The 24579-nt window shown below is 37.9% G+C and overlaps 1 protein-coding gene across 1 annotated transcript; it reads right to left on the reverse strand.

Annotated features, from left to right (window-relative positions):
- Positions 1–14135: 14135 nt before the first annotated feature.
- Avpr1a (arginine vasopressin receptor 1A) lies at positions 14136–22934 on the reverse strand. Its single transcript, XM_069987882.1, has 2 exons — positions 21192–22934; positions 14136–18991 (listed from the first exon to the last, which is right to left on the reverse strand). The coding sequence occupies exons 1-2, from the start codon at positions 22168–22170 to the stop codon at positions 18705–18707; spliced, it is 1266 nt and encodes a 421-aa protein (XP_069843983.1). The 5' UTR covers positions 22171–22934; the 3' UTR covers positions 14136–18704.
- Positions 22935–24579: the final 1645 nt, after the last annotated feature.

Consider the following 24579-nt stretch of genomic DNA (forward strand, 5'->3'; position numbering starts at 1 on the left):
ACTACTGGACAAACTCAGAGAGCATTTATTTATATCATTACTAGCCAAACAGGAAATATATCTAAAAAAAATTTCTTCATAATATTATCAAGAACATATCTGGAATAAATTTAGTAAAATAAGTTAGAACTTTGTAAATAAAATTGTGAGTTTTTAATGAAATATATAAGCTTAAAGCTCCAGTAAATAAATGCAATATATTTTGAATGGGATGATAATATTTATAACATGCATTTTTTCTTAGTTAACATATAAGTATCAACACATTTCCAAAAATAAAAATATCACTGACAACATTTTTTTACCTTTATCAAATGTTTGAAATTTTATCCTGGTATAACCAAAATGTTAGCAGTGGTTACATCTCAACAATGGTTACATCTTGGAAAAGTAAGAGTGGAAAGTAGAAAACTTCAGTGTTTTTCTTCTTATACTTCAGAAATGTTTCTTTGTTCTATATCCCTATAATTTAAGAGTCATTTAGATACCTGCCCTCTCTTGTCTTTCAAGACTAATGGCACAGCCACAGACAGACAAGCTGATGAAATTAAAACAATTTTCCTAAATACATTCTATTTCGTATTTTAGATGAGTTTTATATGATAAACTTCTGGTAACTCAATAAAGGTATGAATCTAATTACTCTAATATACTATGCTGGTATGAGTGCTTGGCAATGTACAACAAAATAAATCAATTTAGTTTCTCAATTCGTTCTGTGCTCCCTTGTAAAATTCAGAATGACTGACAAGTAAATAATTAAAGAACAATCTGAATCCTTAACAAGATTTGGAATTGAAGAGAATTTTGTCAGCCTAAAAGTTTGGTGAGGATAGCCCTAAAAGCTAAAGACAAACAGATTTGACCACAAGCAACTGTACAGTGTCTCTTAATGCCCTTTGAAAATATACAAGTAGGCATAATTAGACATATTTTATTTCCTAATTAACTTTCATGCCTGGAATTTTCTTATATGGCCCTGAAATATATTATCTTAGGGGACAGAGACAAGACCAATGATTACTTGGGGGAAACAGGAAGACAATATCATATACAATATACAGCCATTGCTCTGCTAAAAAAAAAGCACTTTGGACCCCAAATACAAAGATAGACCTACAAACATTTAAAATATTCCACTAATCTGTGTTTGAAAGAAGGAGAAGAAGAACACACTAAGCAGGTAAGGGTACAAACATCACCATGACATGGTAGACCTTTGATTGACAAGTACATCTGACATGATTTTGTTGGTTCTCAGATATGTTGGAACATCAATACATTTTCTGGAGACCTCATTTGTTTCATAGTTAAAGTACAGATCATGTGGATATGTGTAGACACAACTATTTTTCAAACAGAAAAAATAAGTCATGCTTTTAAGCAGCCTAGATTCTTTTCCCTCTCATTCTCTCCCCTCCCCTTCTCTCTTTCCTCCCTCCAGCTCTCCTTTCTCTTCCCCTTCCTCCTGTCCTCTTCCCCTCTTTCCTCTTGTCTTTGAGTTTTCCTCCTAATTGTCTGAGTTAAAAGATAAATAAACACATCTGGCTAAAATTCAAATCTAAAATAAAAATTTAGCTCTTCTTGTATGCATTTGCATTCTCCTAAATCTGATGGCCTATGAAGCCATCAACTAAATGTGTTCAAAGGACAAGTTTTCATTAAAAGTTATTTCAACAGGACCCAAGGAATTAAAGGCACATGACTCAGGGCTTATTTAAAACTAAGATTTAATTTCCTTCATTAAAAACAGTTGTACTGGCAAAAGAAATTTTCCTTTTCACATGTTCTTAATATGACTAAACATTAGGAATCATTTTTTAAAAAAGACTGGTATTTTCTAAATAGCTTGCATATGAAGGCAATGTGTGAAAGAAGAATAAAATGTAAATTTGATATTACTTAAATATAGCTTTACTCTAATTTTTCTTACTCTAGTTTTTCAACTCGAACTTTGTCTTTGAATAACACATAGTTTTTTTTCCTAAAATTGGTATCTAAATTCAATTGTGTAGAACTCCTTTATTCAGGAGATTAAAAAAATGTTGAAGGACTCTTACCCCTCTTATCAAATTTGATTCCTTGGCTATTGGTCCATTCTGTCCTGGGTCAAGTACAAGTTTGAAATGTTATCAATGATAATTGTGATTTGTGCCAGACCCCCTCCATTCAGGCTGTTTTGTTTTTGTTTACTACAATATCGATCATATTCAACTGTTCATAAAGAAAAACATAATTATATACATCAATAAAATAAAATACATAACTTGCAGAATGAGTAGTCAATAGAAACAGACCTAGGTATAACCAAGATAATAAAAATAGCAGTAGACATCAAAGAAGCAATAATAGGTATGTTCAAATATTTAAAGGAAAATATGAGAACATTGAAGAAATAAATGAGAAATATTTGTAAAACGAGTAAAATTTTCACAGATGATAAAAGTATACTCTCACAGATTTACAAAAAACACTAGTTATGATTCAGCAATTAGATAGTGCAGAAGAAAAGATAGGTGATATTGAAGATAGAGCAGTAGAAAAATATAAACTGAAGGCCAAAAGGGGGAAAAAAAACCAGGATAAAAATACAAGTCATCTGTGAGATATCAGAAGTTATAACTGTACTTGAAATTCTGTAAAGAGGGAAAAATTTGGTCAAAGTTGTTGGAATTTATAAACTTACAGATCCAAGAAAGCTCAATGAAAATCCAAGCAACAAAAACACAAAGAAAACCACACCAAGCACATCAGAATCAAATTACTAAACATCACAAAAAAGAACAAAGAATTTCAGAAAAAAGGAAAACAAGAACAAATAATCATACAATTGTCATTTTAAAATACAATGGAACAATAGCTTAAAACTTCTGGAAGAAAAATCTGCTAACCTAGAAATCCATATTTAGAAAAAATATTCAAATTAAAATCTTCTTTGGGAAACAAGGAGTGAGAAAATTTGAAGGACAACATATATACCCAACGAAAACATGAAATGAGGTCCTTGGAAGAAAAAGAATTCCAGATGGTAATTGAATGAAGAGCAGTAGCAGTGGTATGTAGATAAATAAGAAAGCATACATAAAATGCACAAAATGTGTTTTATATTTTTGTACATGATTCTAACATATTTTGATTATATCCCCCCATTACTAACTCGGTTTCCTCTGTCTCCTTCTTCCAAAATAGTCTTGCTTCCACTTTCATGTCTTCTTTTTAGAATCTAGATTCTGCATAGGAGAAAAAAAAAACATGTGGTACTTGTCTTTCTGAGTGTGGCGTATTTTTATTTATGTGATGTTTTCCATGTCTACCCATTTTCCTATAAATGACATGATTTTGTTCTGCATAGATGAATAATAGTCCATTGTATATGCATGTTTGCTTTAGTATTAGTTGGCTGATGGGCACCTTGGCTTTTCCTATAACTTGTCTATTGTGAGTAGTGTTGTGATAAACATGAATGTGCAGTTATCACTAATGTAATATGGTATACTTGTTTTTTTTTAAGTTTCTTTCAAAGTCTATCGACTACATAGTATTGTCGAGCGTGCCTGTCATCCAAGCATTTGAAAGCCTGAGGCAGGAGGATTAGAGGTTTGAGGTCAGCCTAGGCTACATATCTTTGCCTCAATAAAAAATAATAACATGATTTTTAAGACATGTAACACAAAGAAGAATATATATGATAATGAACATAAAGCACATGAGAGAAGGGGAAGAATACAGAATGAAGCTTTCACATTATTGTGGTCATATTATTTGAAGGTAGACTGCTGTAAAGTGCATATATAGTATAAAACTCAGGGCAATCATTGGGAGGAAGAGAGAGGTATACATGCATATATAATAGAAAATGGAAAAAACAAGAATACTGAAAAGAGTTAGTTCAAAAAATGGCAGGAAAAAAGGGAAACAAGACCAAAAGACAAGTGGAAGACCAAAAAGAAACAGCAAGAAAATATAATTAAACTCAAGAACTGCATTAAATGTAAATGAACTATACTTTCCAGTTGAGAGGCAGAGATTGTCTCAGTTGATGAAAAAGCAAGGGTCTTCCAACAATGAGATGTACAAGTCGTTATGTCGAAAAATGAACTTTACAACTTTGGTGCAGGGGGGGCGGGTAGCGGGGAGGATTGGGTGGGGGGGGGCAGGAGAAGGATGGGAAGGGATGGGAAGGGGAAACAAAGGAGGAGGTTACAATGCTTGATAAGAAATGTACTCATTATCTTTTATTTTATTTTATTTTATTTTATTTTATTTGAGAACATACTGTACAGAGGGGGTACAATTACATGGGCAGGATAATGCATACATTTCTTACCAAGCATTGCAGCCTCCTCCTTTGTTTACGCTTCACCTCCCTTCCCAGCCTCCCCCCTCCCTCCCACCCAATCATACCCCCCTCCCCCCCCACACGGGCATTGTAAAGCTGGTTTTGACATGACATTTTGTACTTCTCATTGTTGCAACAGGTCCACCTGAATCCTTAAACGACTTGTTTGTCCCCATCTCCTCCACATGTTATACTGACATCAAATATAGTGAAAGCGGGGGTTACACTGTGGGGGAGGGACATACAAAGCAACAAAGAAATAATCTTATAAATGCGTTAGAAACACATGCATGAAAGAAACGAAAACATTAAAATACATATTTAAGGGATCATTTTCCTAACATCACATTATCTGACCTTTTCCGCTTGACTCATACCTATACTAGATATTGTAAATAAGGGAAACCATGGGACCTATGTTTCTTTGGGCCTGGCTTACTTCACTTAATATAATTTTTTCCAAACCTTTCCATTTCCTAACAAATGGGGAAATGTCATTCTTTCTGATGGAGGCATAGAATTCCATTGTGTATATATACCACATTTTCTTGATCCATTCATCTACTGAGGGGCATCTGGGTTGGTTCCATATCTTAGCTATGGTAAATAATGCTGCAATAAACATAGTTGTGCTGGTAGCTTTAGTGTGGTCTTGTTTGTAAACATTTGGGTAAATGCCCAAAAGTGGGATTGCTGGATCATAGGGGAGATCTATGTGAAGTCTTTTGAGGAACCTCCATACTGCTTTCCAAAGTTGTTGAACAAGTTTACATTCCCACCAACAATGAAGTAAGGTTCCTTTCTGTCCACATCCCCTCCAGCATCTGTTGTTGTTAGAGTTCTTGATTTTTGCTGTTCTAACTGGAGTGAGGTGATATCTCAATGTTGTTTTGATTTGCATTTCTTTTATGGCTAGGGATGTCGAACATTTCTTCATGTGTCTATTGGCCATCCTTCTTTCTTCTTCAGAGAAGCTTCTCTTTAAGTCTTTCGCCCACTTATTTATTGGGCAGTTGTTTCTTTGAGGATTTGTTGTTGGGTGGTTTAATTTTTTGAGTTCCAAGTATATTTTAGATATGAGACCCTTGTCCGTTGTATGGCTAGTAAAGATCTTCTCCCAGTCGGTGGGCTTTCTATTGATCTTGCTAGCTATGTCATTGTACTCATTATCTTGTCCATGTAATTATAACCCCTCTGTACAGTATTTTCACAATAAAAAAATAAAAATAAAAAGCAAGGGTCCAATTATGTGTTGTATACAGGAAAACTACTTTATATAAAAAGGTTATGAAGACACAAATGGGTTGAAAAGAAGAAGAAAGATGTACAGTACAGGCCTTAGTCAAATGTCAGCTCTCATTACTATATAAATATCACACAAACTTTTCAAATAGGAAGTATTGGTTACTGAGTTAACTAAAATGTTCATATAATTATCATGACAGAATGGGAGAGGAGATATGAGGGAAAGAATGGAAAATTTCTCATGTCATGATTAGAAGTCAGGAAATAATGACTTAAAATTAAATTGCCACTCTTATTCTATATTATTTAGAAGTATAGTGGTAGTTATCTTTGGAATGTTGGATTTTTTGTCATCCTAGTGTCTCAGCTTTTCAGTTATATATTAGCATTATATGGTCAAAATTTTAAAAAAGTTAAAGTGGAAATGAATGTATGGCATAAACATGATAAAGGTAATGATATTCAGTAGCCAAGGTGGATGCTTTTTGATAGATGAACAATGTTACTGTGAAATGACCATATCCAGATGTTATGGAAATCTAGCTTAGTCGTCTTGCCTGTGGAGAAACATATATTATAAGAGAATCATTCAAGTGTCTCTTCAAGAAGCAAGTGGATTAGCTGTTAGGAGACTGTGATTGTAGGGAATTGTTCTGCATTGGAGGATAAAACTTCCCTTATCAGGAGCAGTATTTATTTTTCTTTCATTAACTAATATTACCTTTACTTCAGCTTTTGAGTTCCCTGGTCCATTCCTTTCCTGCTTTTCCCATGTTTGGGATCTGATACCTATAAATGGAAATCTCAGAGGCCACATTGTGATGTTCGAAGTCGAATAAGAAACTCCAGAGATCACATTTAAGGAACTGGCCAGACTGAACAATTTATCTTGACATTTCAAGGGCTACATATTCCAGATATGAAACTTATGTGAAATACAACCTTGAAAACACTTAGGTGATATTCCTCATTACTATGTAAAAAATAAATCCCTATGACCTATGAAGACTTTATATTCAAAGTGTAGGGCACAGGCCAGCATCCAGACCAGTGTAAAAGTGGCTATTGGAAATTCACAATCTCATTATCCTACTGAACCTTACTGAATTAGAATATATATCTGCACTACATCCTGTGATCATATCTACATTTGAAAATTTGAGAATCACGGCCAAAAGATCCAGGATGCAGAGACAGTTGATTGATAGAGTTGTATGGAGAGGCTGGAAGGAGTTGATCTACAGGTGATAATTGGTCAGAGCCAGCTAATAAACGTGTGTGTGTGTGTGTGTGTGTGTGTGTGTGTGTGTGTGTGTGTAAGGCTGGGGTGCAGAAGGGAGTGCTAGTATTGCTACATGAAACAACTAAATGGACCAATATAAAATGATGTTTTCTAGTGTCAGTTGCTAGTGACTGGGGAAAAAAAGAATTTTACAGATTAGGAAAATAAATATTTTAATTTAGAAACTTGTAGTTAGAGCTTGCACTCTGTTCAACCCTGGACAGACCGATGACAAAACCACACACATTGTGGTGAAAATGGAGAACCTTTTCAAGGTTAGAGTAGCTATGATTACTGATGAGAAATCATTCTTCTTGAAATGCTTGGAGACATCTTTCCTATATTTGAAAAGAAGTAAACAACACCCAATTAAGCCTGAAACACTCATAAGAATCATTAAAATTCATGACACCTAATGACATGTCCTTTTCCACTCCCATTTACCAATAGAACTGCTCAGCTGATCACACATTTCTATTTTCTACAGACAAATTTACTAATCAAAATTATTTGAAGTGGTAAAGGCTAATTTTAATAACTTTTTACCTGATAGAAATTAAATGACATTTGCATTTGCCTTTGTTTCAAAGGTCCTGAAGGTTTCTTATCTCCTGGACTATTACATAGAAATAGAGAAGTCAGGGGATAGTTTTTGGATCTTTTGTTTTTTTAGCGGATATCTAATTTTCCTACTCAAACTATGCATTCCTATACTATGTATGTAATTGACCATGGAGATTTCCTTGAAAGATAGTTTTCTTCCCTTTCTCCTCCCCTCCCCTTCCCTTCCCCACCCTCTCTTCTCCTCTCCTCCCCTTTCCTTCCCCACCCTCTCTTCCCCTCCCCTCCCCTCTCTTCTCCTTCCCTCTCCTCTCCTCTCCTCTCTGGGGGAGCAGTACTGGGGTTTGAACTCAGGTCTTAAGCTTTTCCCCTTATTGCTGGCTCTCCATGGGCTGAACATCCAGTACTGGCATTTTGCTATTTAAGTACACCTAAGAGTCTCATAAATTAGTCTGCTCAGACTGACTTCAAATGAAGATCCTCCTATTTCAGCCTCCTGAGTAGCTAGGATTATAGATGTGGACTATCAACTCCTGGCTAGGTATTCTTTCTTCACTGACTAGCTATGTGTTTGCTTAAGGAAATTACTGTGCTGCTTAAGTAGGTAAGTCATTTAAAAAAGTCTCTGACCCATTGTAGCAATGAGATGTACAAGACACTGTTGAAAATGAACTTTATAACCCCAGGAGAGGGAGGAGGCAGAAGATTTGGGGAGGTGGGGAGGTAAGGGATGGAAGGGGAAAAACAAAGGAGGGGGTAACAATGCTTCATAGGAAATGTACTCATTATCTTACTCATAACTGTAGCCCCTTTGTACAGTATCTTTACAATAAAAATATATATTATAAAAAAATTAAAAAGTCTCTGGAGTGTGATTGTTATAGTCAACTAAATTAATGAAATTCTTGCAGCATTTTTCACCAGACAACTGTAACTTACACTAGAAATAAAAAAAGAAAACACATATACATATTTAGAAGAAAAACTTTTAACTGATAGTTTTTTTTCTTCTCTCCTGTTTCTCATCTGTCTCTGTCATTAGGGTCTCTGCACTGTTTTGAGCTAGAGAAAGGGTCGTTTATTTGTATATGATAAGAAAGTTGAAGCAATTGAAGGATAATTATCTGTTAAAATACCTTCCAAGTACTCAAACTTTCATGTTCTGATTTTTTTTTTTGTTTTTTTTTTTTGGTCCGGTCATGGGGCCTGAACTCTGGGCCTGGGCATTGTCCCTCAGCTCTTCAGTTCAAGGCTAGCGCTCTACCACTCGAGCCACAGCGCCACTTCCAGCTTTTTCCTTATGTGGTGCTGAGGAATCGAACCCAGGGCCTCAGGCATGCAAGGCAAGCGCTCTACCACTGAGCCACCTTCCCAGCCCCTCATGTTCTGATTTTTTTTTAATTTTATTTAATTTTATTTGAGAACATACTGTACAGAGGGGCTACAATTACATGGGGAGGATAATGCATACATTTCTTACCAAGCATTGCAGCCTCCTCCTTTGTTTACCCTTCACCTCCCTTCCCAGCCTCCCCTCTCCCCCCACCCAACTATACCCCCCTCCCCCCCCACACCGACATTGTAAAGTTGGTTTTGACATGACATTTTGTACTTCTCATTGTTGCAACAGGTCCACCTGAATCCTTAAACGACTTGTTTGTCCCCATCTCCTCCACATGTTATACTGACATCAAATATAGTGAAAGCAGGGGAATGACATTTCCCCATTTGTTAGGAAATGGAAAGGTTTGGAAAAAATTATATTAAGTGAAGTAAGCCAGGCCCAAAGAAGCATAGGTCCCATGGTTTCCCTTATTTGCAATATCTAGTATATGTATGAGTCAAGCGGAAAAGGTCAGATAATGTGATGTTAGGAAAATGAACCCTTAAATATGTATTTTAATATTTTCGTTTCTTTCATGCATGTTCTGATTTTTTAAATAGACAGACTCTTTGTTATCTCTGAATAAAGAAATTGGATTCTTTGGGCTTTGTAAAAGCTTTTTTTCCTGTATTTAGAATATTCTCTTGCTTCTCAGAACACCTATCAGTAAACATTTGTTACATTTCTTATTGATTGCTTAAGACATTACTCATGTTCAGATTGTGGAAACCCATGATCTCTTCCTTGGAACAACTTGAAGCAACATTGGACGGCATGTTACAGTTGACATGAGGAATGTGGAAGTGAGTAAGAGGAGTATTAACCCTTTGGATAATATCTGCCCAGGAGAATGATTAGTTAAGACAGAGTTTTCGCATATTTAAACATATATTAGAGTTATTGCAGAGTGTATTTTATATGACACTGAAATGTAAAATAAGTTTTAGGTAAACTGGACCAAGGATTTGGGCCTGGACATTAAGAGTATAATGTATCTTAAAATACATTTTTGAAGACAGGTGCCTGGTGGCTCACGCCTTGTAATCCTAGCTACTCAGGAGGCTGAGATCTAAGGTTCCAAGGCAGCTGGGGCAGGAAAGTCTGTGAGACTCTTACTCAATAACTTACTCAAAAAAAAAAAGCCAAAAGTGGCACTGTGGCTCAAGTGGTAGAGTGCTCACCTTGAACAAAAGAAGCTCCAAGATAGCACCCAGGCCCAGAGTTCCAGGACCAGCAGAAAGAAGGAAAGAAAGGAAAAGAAAGGAAAAGAAAAGAACAGAAAAGAAAAGAAAAAGCAAGCAAGCAAGCAAGAAAGCAGGCAAGCAAGCAAGCAAGCAAGAAAGAAAGAAAGAGAGGGAGAGAGAAAAAAGAGGGAGAGAGAAAGAAAGATAAGAGAAAGTAGAAGAGATAAAAAATGAAAGAAAGAAAGAAAGAGAGAGAGAGAAAGAAAGATAAGGAAAGAAAGAAAAAGAAAGAAAAGTACATTTTGAGCTGGATGCTAGTGGCTCATGCCTGTAATCCTAGCTACTCAGGAGGTTGAGATCTGAGGATCATGGTTCAAAGCAAGTCCAGTTAGGAAAGTCCATGAGACTCTTACCTCCAATTAACAACCAGAAAACTGGAAGTGGTAAGGTGGCTCAAAGCAGTGGAACACTAGCCTTGAGCAAAAAATCTCAGGGACAGTATCTAGTCCTTGAGTTCAAGCCCCACAACCAACCAAAAGAATTTTTTCTGGAAAACAATTATACAATTTGTACATTAATGCAAAAAATGCACCATCCTCAGGAATGGATAGAAAAGCCAACTCTTCAAGACTGGCCTCTTTCTAGAAGATTATGAGGTGAGTATCTGATGTGTGTTGAGATGATCTTACAACTGTATATCTGTGAGAATTGCTGACAAATCATCACAGAGTAATACTAATTATGTAAGATGTGCAATACATAAAAGGGCAGCAGTTGGAATTATTTAGTTATCTATGTAGGTTTCAAAACATATAAAATAATTTTTAAAGATGTTATTTTTAAAGTTCAAGAAAGTCTAATTTCTTTGATTTTGAGAAAGAAAACATTTCACTGGGAATGGGGATAGCTCTTCTGCTCAGAAAAAAAATAATTCCTAAAAGTCAATACATTGCTTTCAAAGCTATAGTCTAGGGAAGGGAATTTTAGACAGCTAAAAGTGTAGAAGAAATATTTATTTCTGGCAGTTGGGAAACCAAGGTTTCTGATTCCTGAGTAGAAAGACAAGTCAAGAGGGCAAGCAGCAAGTTCCAGCAAAAAGGCTGGTGAAAGACAAACTTCCTCTGGAGGAATGCTCATGGACTTGCAGAGAGAGAATGTGACTCAGATCTTGAAGGCATATTCTGAGCTTCTACACAATACCCTAACCTTCAGGGACTCAGTCCAATAGGGCAGCTAAATACTCAGAGTGAGCGATTAGAAGAAAAGTGGACAGAACAACTCTCGAGGAAAAGTAAACATGAGAAGTAAATTAATATGTTAATGTTCAGCAGAAATAAATTCAAGATAATCTCTAGGCTCCTCTTTGGATCAAGGTATAGGCAATGAATTTACAAGGCACCACAACCCACCTACCAATGCACCATCCAAATAGAAAGTTAAAGTCTGAGGCATCTATCCAGGCAGTAGATAGAGTTACACAAAGTTATAGGACTATGGTCAAAACACAAATTATCAAATCTGGAATTTTTTGTGGGGGGTGGTGGTGGAAAAATTGAGACTCATGACTGAAAAAGCAAGACTCCTATATTATTTTATTTTTTTAAAAAAAGGAGGCAACAATGCTTGATAAGAAATGTACTCATTACCTTGCTCATGTAATTGTAACCCCTCTGTACGGTATTTTCACAATAAAATACTTATTAATAAAAATAATAAACCCCCACAAATTTTGGGAAAAACAACCCTAAACAATGCTCTTTTGAATCATTAAAGCAATGCTATCCTTTTTAAAAATTATCACTATATATACATTGATATACATACAAACATATATGTGGTAAACATAAGTGATAAATATGTGTGTAGTAAATATATGTGTGGTAAATACATGATTTGCATATCTTTTAATGATAGGACACAGAGATTGCAAAGATGAAAATGAGTCATTGCTTATATTCAAGTTAATCATGATATCTTAGAAGACACATACTAATCAGCCAACACTGTGAAATGTTTTGCTATGAACACAGAGAAACTACATAAAGAGCAAATGGAAAGCTCAAAAGCAAAAATACTTAAACTAGAGATTAAAAGAGCTGATGACAAAGAAAGAATGAATAAGGAGAAATCTTTACCCTAGCATATTTATGAGTTTGTTAGTATATAATGGAAGTATTATTTTAGTTTTACTCTATCCATAGGATCTTGTACAAATATGAATTGGTACAAATTTGTTTATTTTGCAGCATGTATAATAGTCTTTTATAATAAGTGGCATTTAAAAATAAATATTTCAGTTCAACTCCACATAGAGCTCCCCTATGACCCAGCAATCCCAAATGATCACAAACAAGACCACACTAAAGCTACCAGCACAACTATGTTTACAGCAGCACTCTTTACCATAGCTAAGATATGGAATCAACCCAGATGAATGGACCAAGAAAATGTGGTATATATGCATAATGGAATCCTATGCTTCCATCAGAAAGAATGACATTTCCCTATTTGTTAGGAAATGGAAAGACTTGGAAAAAATTATATTAAGTGAAGTAAGCCAGGCCCAAAGAAACATAGGTCCCATGGTTTCCCTTACTTGCAATTATTAGTATATGTCTGAGACAAGCAGAAACGGTCAGATAAGTTGATGTTAGGTGAAATGAACCCCAAGATAAGTATTCAAATGTTTTTGCTTTCATGCAATTGTTTCTAACATATTTATAAGATGAGTTCTTTGTTGCTTTTTATGTCCCTCCCCCACGATATAACCCCTGTTTTCACTGTATTTGATGTTGGTATAATTTGTGGAGGGGAAGGGAAAACACAAATCATTTAAATAGGGATACAGGTAGACCCATTGCAACAATGAGATGTACAAGTCGTTATGTCAAAAAACAAACTTTACAACTTTGGTAGGGGGAGTAGGGGGATGGGGGAAGTGGGGGAGATGGGAAGAGATGAGAAGGGGAAACAAAGGAGGAGGCAACAATGCTTGATAAGAAATGTACTCATTATCTTGCCCATGTAATTGTAACCCCTCTGTACAGTATTTTCACAATAAAAATATGTATTTCAAATGCCCTTTCTTCTATTCTAGACCTGCATTGATCCTAAGCCAAATCCCCAATTTGCTTTTATGTTGTTAAGATTCAGGTTGTAAAATAAAAACCCCAAACTTAGACAACATGACTTGAAAGTAAATACCATTTGAATATATTAGTCCACAGGGAAAACAATTCTAATTATAAAGACTACAAAACGGAAATATTCTTAATCCTTAGAGTCCTTAAAGCCAATCACCGATTTTCAGAAATAAATGAACAAAAAATGACATTTTAAGTACTAGATAACACACATTACCTCCAGTAACTCCAGTTATTTTTAGTGTCTGAATGTAGACCATAGTGCAGTTTTCTTTCTTTCTTTTCTTTCTTTCTTTCTTTCTTTCTTTCTTTCTTTCTTTCTTTCTTTCTTTCTTTCTTTCTTTCTTTCTTTCTTTCTTTCTTTTCTTTCTTTCTCTTTCTCTCTTTCTCTCTTTCTTTTATCTTTCTCCCTCCCTCCCTCCCTTCCTCCCTTCCTCTCTTCCTCCCTTCCCTCCCTTCCTCCCTTCCTCCCTTCCTCCCTTCCTTCCTTCCTTTTCTTGCTTTCTCTCTCTGCTCCTCTTTCACTCTTTGTCTCTCTCTTCCTCCCTCAATCTCTCATACCCCCCACCTCTCTGCAGTACTAGGGCTTAAATTTAGGGCCTTAAGCTTGTCAGACAAGCACTCTAGCACTTGAGCTATGCCTCCAATCTTTCTACTTCAGTTGTTTTTCAGATAGGATGTGGTGCACTGTCTTGCAGGTCCAGCCTTAGACTGTAATCCTCCTACACACACCTCCTGAGCAGATGAGAATGCACACATGTTCTACCATACGCAATAATTTGTTTTCTTGATAAAAAAATTATCAAAAAAACACTTACAGTGTTTCACTTGTTTGCTACTGTCAAGCAGTGTAAATGAAAAGTTTTTGCGCTTGACTATAAACTTATCATTAGCAACTAATGTAAAACTATCTTTGTTTTTTCAAAATCAATTGGTTAACTTGACATACATTTCATAGTAAAGGAATTATTGTTGTAAAAGAATTATTTCAAGCAAATCAGTCATATATTTTTATTCTAGACATAGCTAATGTGCAATAAAACAGATAAATGCATATTATTTCAGAATAATACCACTTGTGCTGTGTAAAGGACCAAATATTAAATACAACTACTAAACATTTTGGAGCTAGAATCATATAATCAGGCCAAACAAACACCTGAAATTCTCCTATATAGCATAGAAAGTTGGAGGATAAGTTTATTGCATTTGAAAAACAGTTCCCAAACTGGAATAGTAGATATACAATATGATTGTCAGGAGTCTTGTGATATAAAACCAGCTGCTTTCATGTGTAGAAATGTTAATTATTTTATATTAGTAATACTTCTGATGCTATAAGACCTAGTCATATTTTTCCCTTGTGTGAATTTGACCCTGGGACACAAAATTATTTAATCTATAATACTCCATTTTCATGTTTACTTAGACAATAAAAAACATAGACTGTGTGTGTGAATACAAACACACACACACACACACACACACACACACACACACACACAAAGAAGGGCTGGCAACATAATGGTAGATGAATGCCTTACATACATAGAGCTCTGGTTTGATTCCCAGCACCACACACACACACACACACACACACACACACACAAATGTCATTCAATTTTAATTTTAATAATACATGTTTTATGTTAACATATTATAAGTCACATCTGTATTCTATTCATATAAATTCTTTTGAAATATTCTTTCAATGTCTATGCATGCAATTTGTGATTTCCCCCTATTTTGGCTGTCTTGGGAAATAACTTTCAACTGAATAGTCTTTGCATTTTGACTCAAAATGTCTGATGTCAAACTCTAATCAAGGATAATTCTCTAATATTGATTATCCTGTGTAAGTTTGTTAACAAGGGTTGCACTGACTGGCACTGAAGGGTTACATTGGGGCAGGCAGGGGATGGCGGTGGGGGGCAGGGGGAAGCAATGGCTGCTTCTGGGATCCTGGCAATGGCCCAGACCTCACTCTAAATAGAGCTGTTATCTCCAACCTAATAATCTGCAAGGTCCTCTCCTGCTTCACGTACATGGGGTTATGTAGGCTCTCCTTTTCCTAAGATGACATCTTATTACACTATAGTAAAGTCAGATACTGGGAGCTATACTTTAAAGCTTCCAATGCCCAAATAACTTATTGTAATACTGGTTTTAGTCTAAAAATGTGAAACTTTAAGCTAACTGGACTACTTTACTTGTATAGTAGCAGATGGATGTTGTGGTTCTTCACAATGAGTGCATTTCCATTCTAGGAACTGCAATACATTTGGAAAAGTACTGTGTGTTGTGAAGTTTACTTGAACTTTTTCTTTAAAACCAAAACCTTCTTTCAATCATGGTATAAGTCTTATTGAGTGAGGATAGCAATTCTATATATAGGTCACGTATCTACTTGACCCAAGAAATTTTATGAATTTCCTTTTCAGTTAATTTTCTTGTTGTGTGTGTGTGTGTGTGTGTGTGTGTGTGTGTGTGAGAGAGAGAGAGAGAGAGAGAGAGAGAGAGAGAGAGAGAGAGAGAGAGAGAGAGAGAGAGAGAGAAAGAGAGAGAGAGAAAGTAAAAGAGAATGTGTGTGTATCTATTGTATTTTGTGTTTAGAAGAGCTTCTAGTTTCCATTGTAAGAATTTAATTATGAATGTGATTTCACATTAAACCTATCACTTCATTGTGAGTTTTGGACCATCCACATAATAAGTAAGCGTTCAATATATGTTCATTTCACATTTGTTCTTACATATCAGTTAGTTTTCAAAGCAAAATTTCACAATAAAAATAAAAAGCCAAATATCTTTTAAAATATGTCTCAGATTAACTGATTGTACAGTTAATATGTACTTTAGATTTTTTTATTTGTTTAAGTCATTTTATGCTTATCAAACATCCAACAGACCATTTTTGCTGACTGTGGATTTTTAACCAATCATGGTACCCACATTAAAGACACTAATATTGTGATTTGCAGAGATTTGCACAGAAAACCCTATGAAATAACATAAAGTAATGCAATATATCTACTCTTAATTGAAGCCTTCATTGAGCATAATATCTCAGATCTTCCCTTTGGTCAAGAAAAGAAAAGTTTCCCTTCCCTGAACACTTCTCCTCAGGCCTCCAGTTTTCTTCCTTCTGAAATAGACACAAGTTTTCCAACTTGAAATGTTGGGTTAGATGAATGGCATTTCTAGGCACATAACATTAAGCAAGTTTAGAACTTGATAGATTAATTTTCTCTGCCTAAACTCACATCCTCATCTTCTCGTGTCTCCCCACCTGTTGCCTGCTGTCTCGTGTTCATTTCAAATGAGAAAAGAGAGAGCAAGTTGATGGTGCATCTTACTTCAGAAATGGCCTAGAGATAAAGTAAATAGGACTGCTTTACCTGATGATAAATGCCAACATTTTAAAACAGAATCTACCAAAGAATCAGGGGATTGGTATTTGGGAAATGGATTAGGAAAAGGTGAGTTCATTTTTGTTCCAATCCAAAAGACTTTAGGTCTTGAATAATCAAAAAGCAATTGTTCAAAGAGCTCACTATCTAATAAAGATGGGATTATGTTTGTACTGCTCTAACTCAAATAATAAAAAAGCAATTATATTACTTGATAGCCCTTTAAGATACATATGTGTTATTTTTATTCAATGTGGCTTTTTTGGGGGAAGGGTGAGTCAGTGTTGGGAATTGAACTCAGATCCTTGGGTATGATAGACAAGTGATTTACCACTGAGCTGCATTCTAGCCTTATTTGTTATTTTTAGAAAAAGAATTCTAAAACCTAAGGGGATAATATCTAAAGAACATTTGAAACTATTTTTTAGTATATCAAACCAGGGAATTTATGGGCCGAGAATTTAGAAAGACAGGAAAATGAAGAGGAGGAAAGCCGATGGCCTCAGCCCACAGTCTTTTATCTCTAAATGAAGAAAGTAACCCAAGAATATCATTAAAATACAACATTTCCTCTAAAAGATGAAAAATATTTTATGGTGCATTCTTAAACCATTGCATCTCCAAGAACTTGCCAGACAAAATAGCTAGGGAAAAAAACCAAACAATTTATCTTGTGAATGAAAAAAAATGCAACAGCAAGAGCCAAACAGTGTTGTAATTTCTCTCTATTTGGAAATGAACAGACATGGATGCTCTTGGCTGGCTTTGGTTTACCTACATTGAAAAGAAAGCAAGTTCTAACATTATGTTGGAAAACTTCAGTCGTTCAAGAGAAGTCAATCTCAGTGGTTGCTGGCAATGCTGTGCAATGAATCAGCAGATCTATATTTAAATTTTAGAATTTTATATCCCAGACATGAGACAAACAATTCTAGTTAATGAAAAACAAGTGAGTGGAAAATAAAATCTGTACAATTCTGAAGGTCTTGAGAGTACAATAAAAGCAATCACTGGCATATGTATAGCATGTGTTTATAAAGTTCTCTTCACACATAGAATTTTCTTTAGTCATTATAACACCCCTGTGAGGTGAAGGTACCGACTCCATGGTAGAGCCAATGAAATGGACTTTGTATTTTTAAGAAATGTATCTAAAGCCATACAGTTAATAGTGAAGGAATCTTGAGAAGATGTGGAGCAGTTCTTTTCTCATTCGCTTTTTCCTAACTTCACACCTGCATCCTCTCTACACTGACATGGTGGGGGTATTTCTATCTGACTCACTTTCTAATCGTTGGATCCAGATTCACCAAATATGAACATAATATAGCACAGGACACCTTGTTACGCCAGTCAAATATGTTTACAATGTTCAAGAGAAAGTCAACAGATGACCTTAGGCAATCATGTTATAGAAAAGCTGACATTCTTTGTATAAATCTGATTTTAGAACAATTGCAAGTGGGAAGAAAAATTGTTACTGTCTTGGACAGTGACATTTTTCTCTTAGTAATTATATTTTTGCAGCCAGTAAAACCTGAAGAACCTAAAGAGGGCACTGCCAGTTATCAAGTTATAATTTTACATTCAGGGTGACATATAAAGTGTAACAGAACTTGGTAATTTTCACTCTGAAGTCATCACCCTCCTGACTGATATGTCTCTCAAATCTCTAGCAAGGAACCCAGTGGCTAATTACCATTTGGAGTTGCATTTGATAAAGAAATATGGATTTTATCTGATGGAAACATGATTTCTCCGAAGTCTCTCCTAAAGCATGAGCTCACTTTGTTCAGAAATAGTGCATCTATGACACTTCAACCAAACAAGCCTTACTTATGACCTAAGTCAAAATATCAAATGAACCAACCATAAAATATGAAGTCAGGGTAGTTACGAATTCCACAGAACTCTGGTTGTATTTCTGGAACTCAGGCCTGCACTCAGTGTGGCTTGTTTTTGTATTTACATTCTATATAAAATAATTCATCATTTTTTGTCATAGTGATGTGGAAAACACAACTAGAAACAAAGTCTTGTACCCAATGAGTTGATTTCTGCGTGTCTGATGTAAGTTTGTTTGTTCTTATGATTTCTAGCTGGACTCAGCTAATGGATCAAAATGTCAGTAACAAGAGTCAGGCTGCATGAGTTAGGCCTCAGGTTGATACAGGAATGAATTTGATGGACTTGGAAGATTTGGGTGAATCCTTCCATGTGCCAGTACTGTTTGTCGGACTTCGGTTGTTGGAATAAGAAGTCTGTCTTCTGCTCATACTGTCGGTATCTTCTTTGTGGAATTGTTGCTTCATGTTTTGGCAGCACGGGAAACTTTGCACACAGTCTTGCAGAAGGTGGCCACTGAAAAACATGTATATCCAGGGATTGCAGCAACTATTCAAGGAAGCCAGTAAAGCTGTAATGGTGATGGAAGGGTTTTCTGAATCTGTATGAAAAATACACGGAGAGACCATAAAAGTGAGAAATCAAGCACTGTATAAACTCATTTTCCTAAAGACCAAAGAGGAGCAAAAGAGGTTATGAGTTAGTAGAAAATATAAACTAATAAAATAATGTTTCAGAGAAATGGGTGTTGTTTGGAAGATGCTTGATTGTAAAATAGTTTTATAAAAATGATTTGAAATGAATGAAAAAGCTTTTAAACCATGATTGGAACAAATAAATACCATTTCAAATGGGAATTTGAAGAGGGTAAAGCTATGAAATGGTTCACTTAAAAAATCTGTATACTATCCCTTCCCTTCCACAGGCACAAGTGCTAATAGACAAAGCATTTACAGAACGGTTTACAACTTCCATGACACTTTATGTCTCTAATGACATATACTATGTTGTATATATACATATTGGGTTTTGTTTATAGTTTTAAAGTTTTAAACTTTGAACGTAAGCTTTTGATATGGAAACTGCACAGAAAAGAAGAATGCAGCAAGCTGTTGTGTTGTCTTCTGTGGATAATTAGACATGTGGCTTGCTTTTAGGAGAAGACCATCTTTGGGGCTCAAATTATAATAAGACCAGAAGAATTAAGAACATGCAGGAGGATTATGAAATATTTAATGCTAATTAACATTGGTAAACCACATAAATAGCACAACTTTTCAGTGAAACTATTGCATTCATTATATACTTAAAAATATCATCATTGAGCACTGACAATTACTTGTCTAGTTTATAAGTGTGGCATTCTCACCCACAGTATAGCAGACTGAATTACAGATTGTTTATTTTTGTGTGTGTGTGTGCTAGATGCTGCTGCTAATGATGATCATGGCCCATGTCTATAACAAAAACAATAGAAATACTCAACACATCTAGGTGCAAGTGAAGTTTTAGTAATTGGATGTCAATCTCAATAAAACAAAAGACTCAAGTTTTTTATTTGGTTGTTAATATTAGAGGTTTCTAAAACTCAAGAAAGCCAGGACATGGTAAACAAAAAAATGTAGTTAACATTGTGTTTGCCATTAGTGGTAATGCAGCATACAAGAACCTTTATTTGTTTACATCAACTTCATACACCAATATGGTGTATGAATACAACCTCAATCATAAAACATGAAAGATAACCTCTCTCTGATATCTGTGTCTTCAGAACATTTGCTATCAAAATATTTCTGTAATATATTGGGTGTGAAAAAACTTTTTCTTACTAAAATGAAATTCAAAATATGACATGTCTAGCGAGCCTAAGTGAAATTTGTTTTTTTTTTTATTTCTAGCTGTGAAGGAACTAAAAACCAAACATGCTACTATATGTAGAGAAAATTCCTAGTAAACTCTATTGCAAGATTTGTGTTGGTGTGAGTAGTAAGTGGCCAAAATAATACTGAAAGATTAGGGAGTTAGTTTAATAAGTCAGTTTATTCATAGACCTGCTTTAAAATAGCAGGAAAAAGGAAATTATCACTGGTAGAAAGACTGACAGAATATAGTGAATATATAAACAAACTTATTAAAACAACCCCCCCCCTTGTACACAGAATTGAGGTCTGCCAAAAAATTAAAACAAGAAAAGGAACATGAACTAAATGCTAATTTAGAAGTCTTGACTTATTAACAGCCTTTCCTCATTATCCTCAGGAAAATATGCCCCTCTTGCTCACCTTTCTCCCTGGAGAATTTCTACACAATCAATTTGTTGTGATACTTTTTATAACCCATTAAAAAAGTAGTCATGACAGTAAAAATACTTCCCTGAGTCTCATGAGACCCAAAAGCAGGATATTCACACAGTAACTAGTTATTTGGCAGAAGGTCCTTATTCTGTTTTTCTAAGTGAATGAAGGACTCTAGGACATCGTGTCTGGATTTGTGGTCTTAGGACCTTGAACAGTACAACTGAACCCATTGCAGACACACTGAATTATAATGTCTACCATGTCTAGAGTGGAGAATCTAGGAATTTCACATTTTTATTTATTTATTTTTTACTCCTCCTCCTGAATGTGACTGGTATGCATGCAAAGGTAAATACTATGTAATTGCTCCCTGTCTGTCTCTGTGTTTTTCTTTTTGTCTCTGGTCTGTCTGTCTGGTCTGTCTGTCTGTCTGTCTGCACAACCCCTCACTGTCCTTTCCTGCCTCCTACTACATAGAGTCCTTCCATGGTCCCGAGCACCTACCGGTCCAGATGAACTTCTCATCCCAGACCGACCACATCTGGATGATGAAGAAAGGCGCCCAGCAGAGGATGTAAGCGGTCACAATCACAAAAGTCATCTTCACAGTGCGGATCTTAGCGCGGGAAATGGTCTTCACGCTGCTGACACACGGGGCCACCAGGAGTCCCTTGTGGAAGGCGCTCCCCGCTTCCCGGGCACCCTTGTTCTGGCGCGAGGCGGTCTTGCCTCGGACGTTGCGCCAGATGTGGTAGCAGATGAAGCCGTAGCAAGTCCCCAGGATGGCCACGGGGGCCACGAAGATGCCGCTGGTCATCCAGGTCACGTAGGCGCGGGTTCCCCAGGGCTGGATGAAGGTGGCCCAGCAGTCCTGGGCCTTGGTGACATTGTTCACCTCGATCATGGAGAAGATGAAGTACTGGGGCGTGCTGAGCACGAAACTCAGCACCCAGGAGGCGGCAATCATGAGGCGCGAGCGGCGCGCGGGCTGCTGCAGCGTCTTGAGCGGGTGGCACACGGCGATGTAGCGGTCGGCGGTCATGACCACCAGCATGTAGGCCGACGCGAACATGGCGAACACCTGCAGGTGCTTCACCACGCGGCACAGCCAGTCCGGGCCGCGAAAGCGGTAGGTGATGTCCCAGCACAGCTGCGGTAACACCTGGAAGAAAGCGACCGCCAGGTCCGCCAAGCTGAGGTGTCGTATGAAGAGGTGCATGCGGGACGTCTTGCGCTGGGTGCGGTGCAGGGCCAGCAACACGCTGCTATTGCCCAGCACGGCCACCACGAAAGTCACCGCCAGCACCGCGATCTCCAACTTGGCCAGCTCTTCGTTGCGCACGTCCTCCGGCGGCCCGCCGCCTCCCCCGTGCCCTTCCGTTTCTTGGCTAGCATTAGCACCTTCGGCAGCCACGGGCCACCAGCGGCTACGGTTGCCATCGGCCCCCGCGTCGGAGCCTCCGGAGAAACTCATGCTGTCCATGCAGTGACCTCCGTCCGAGACGCTGCTGGAAATCCCAGCGAGCAGCCTTGGACTTGGGATCTGTGCGCCCAGCGCGCTGCCTTTGCTGCGCGCGCCCGCTCGCCTGCGCTCGTCCGCCTCGACCTCCCACCCGACCCCCTGAGCAGCACTCCTTCCCGCGCTCCGATCCCTCTCCCGGCTTTGCCCTTTTGCAACTCAGGCAACGCGCTCCAAGCGGCTCAGGAGCCCTGGACTCCAAACTCAACTCATTTATGAAAGGGTTTGCTTCCTCGTGTCCTACTGGCTGGAGATGGTTCGGGCCTCCCTCCCGCCTAGCCCCTCCCCATCGCCGCCGGCGATTTGTCCTTTTTGCCTCCCAGCTGCTGGGATTGAGGGCTGGGAGCCTTCGATTCCTCCACACTGAGGGCGGGATCCGGGGACGCTTTCCCGCTCTTCTCTTTCCCACACTTGGAGAACTGGCCGTGTCTCGCCTTCCGTGAGCTCTTCAGTGTTTTCACACCTCCATCAGCCACCTCAACTGCACGCTAGATTTCAACAGGTGCAGTAAAAGCGGTGCATAGCAATCCCGCGTTCATGCACCCGCGTGAGCTCGCTCCCGCACTTGAACTTGGCGCCCTGCCTTCCCCCCTCCAGCCCGAGTTTCTTCTCTGACCAATGCGTCCCTGGACAGCCAGTGTGGTCGATTTTATTCCCGAGGCAATTTTGCTCCGGGGAATGACATCTGTCCCCGCCCCGCTCCTGAAGCCCTCTTTCTCAGGGACGCTTGAATGCTTGCGACTTGTCACTCGACCTCCCTTGTGGACTTGTCACGCTCCGCCCTTTGGTGGCGGTGCGCGCCGCCAAAGGTCTTCAGGCTGTCCTGACGCACTGTGGTGACTAGGGATTAAGAAAGGTTTCTTAAAACAAGGTTTCGGAGAGTTTCTTCCGAAAGCCTGATTGCTACAGCAGTGATGGCGGGAACTGGGGGGCCTTCGTCGGTGAAGACTTCGTCATTGGAGACTTCTTTGGCGTAGAAAAAGACTAGCTGCCAATCAGCATAAAGCCAAGGCAATACTGTCCAGGGCCAGATTTCCAGGCGCCTGAGCTCCAAGGAGAGAAATGGGAATCTTCAGGTGCAAAAGAGGCGCTAGGAAAAAAGGAAGAAAACGTTTTCTTATTAATTATTTACTTTGGGTAACAGCAGGAGTCTGCCAGGGACCCTAGGAAAGGGCAGGAATCTATGTGATTACACGTCTCCAACTATTGGGTTTTGACTTTGCTGAAAGCATGCTTCTATAGTCCGCAAGAGGGAGCTGTTTCCAGGCTGTCTTTACCAGAAAAGAAAGAAAAGAAAAACACTTTATGTGGGTATCTGCCAAGGTAGACGTACAGACCTGGCTTTGCCCTTCAGACATCAGTAGTGACCGTGGTATAAATTTGATTGTCTCAGAAACAAAATTCGTTCTGAAATGAAGTGTAAAAGCAAACCCCTGAAGATTCTCTCCCCTGCAGTTAGCAGTTCTAAATTCAATTTGTTATCCAGTTCATCCCCAAGGGTGGTCACTTGAAGAATTACTGAACTTGAAGTCTACATATCTGCTTCATTGTGGCTGTATCATAAACACGGGGAAAAGTATTTGCCCTTTCTAATTGTGATATTATTGGGAGGATCAAAGGAGATAATGTGGGGGGGGGGGGAGGAAATGCCATGAAATGGAATTCATGGGCGCTGTCCCTCAGCTCTTCAGCTCAAGGCTAGCGCTTTACCACTTGAGCCACAGCGCCACTTCCGGCTTTTTTCTTTTTTCTTATGTGGTGCTGAGGAATGGAACCCAGGGCCTCAGGCATGCAAGGCAAGTGCTCTACCACTGAGCCACCTTCCCCGCCCCTTCCCTTCCCTTTTAATATATTTTAAAATACGTTTTTTATTGTAAAAATACTGTACAGAGGTGTTACAGTTACATGAGCAAGGTAATGAGCACATTTCCCTATCAAGCATTGTTACCTCCTCCTTTGTTTTCCCCCTACCCTCCCTTCCCTCCCACCTCCACAACTACACTGCCCGCCACCCCCCTCAACCCCCTCTCCGCCTAAATTGTAAAGTTCATTTTTCAACATAGTGTCTTGTACATCTCATTGATACAATGGGTCAACCTATATCCGTATTTAAGCATTTTATTTAATAGCAACAATACTGTTATAAGCCTCAACAAATATTTGTTGCATTTCTCTGAACTAGGTCTTAAGCTGCCTAGACAGGATGTAATAATGACTAATATTTACAAACCACTTTGTTCCAAGTACTGACACAGGTGCCTTACAAGTATTACTTCAATGAATGGTCCTATGCTGTAATTTCACTTCACAATGACAGAGATGGAGGCACAAGAAGGTGACACATGCTGCTCACAACTTGAACAGAAGTGAACG

This window comes from Dipodomys merriami, unplaced genomic scaffold (assembly GCF_024711535.1).
Source record: "Dipodomys merriami isolate MVZ:Mamm:240054 unplaced genomic scaffold, mDipMer1.0.p SCAF_10, whole genome shotgun sequence".
NCBI lineage: Eukaryota > Metazoa > Chordata > Mammalia > Rodentia > Heteromyidae > Dipodomys > Dipodomys merriami.

What these genes read in the sequence shown, in the direction of transcription:
- Avpr1a (XM_069987882.1), bottom strand. Translation starts at nt 22,170, where the DNA reads ATGGACAGCATGAGTTTCTCCGGAGGCTCCGACGCGGGGGCCGATGGC. An exon ending in TGAGAAGTTCATCTGGACCG is followed by an intron (nt 18,992 to 21,191) that starts GTAGGTGCTCGG and finishes TTTTTCATACAG; the next exon opens with ATTCAGAAAACCCTTCCATC.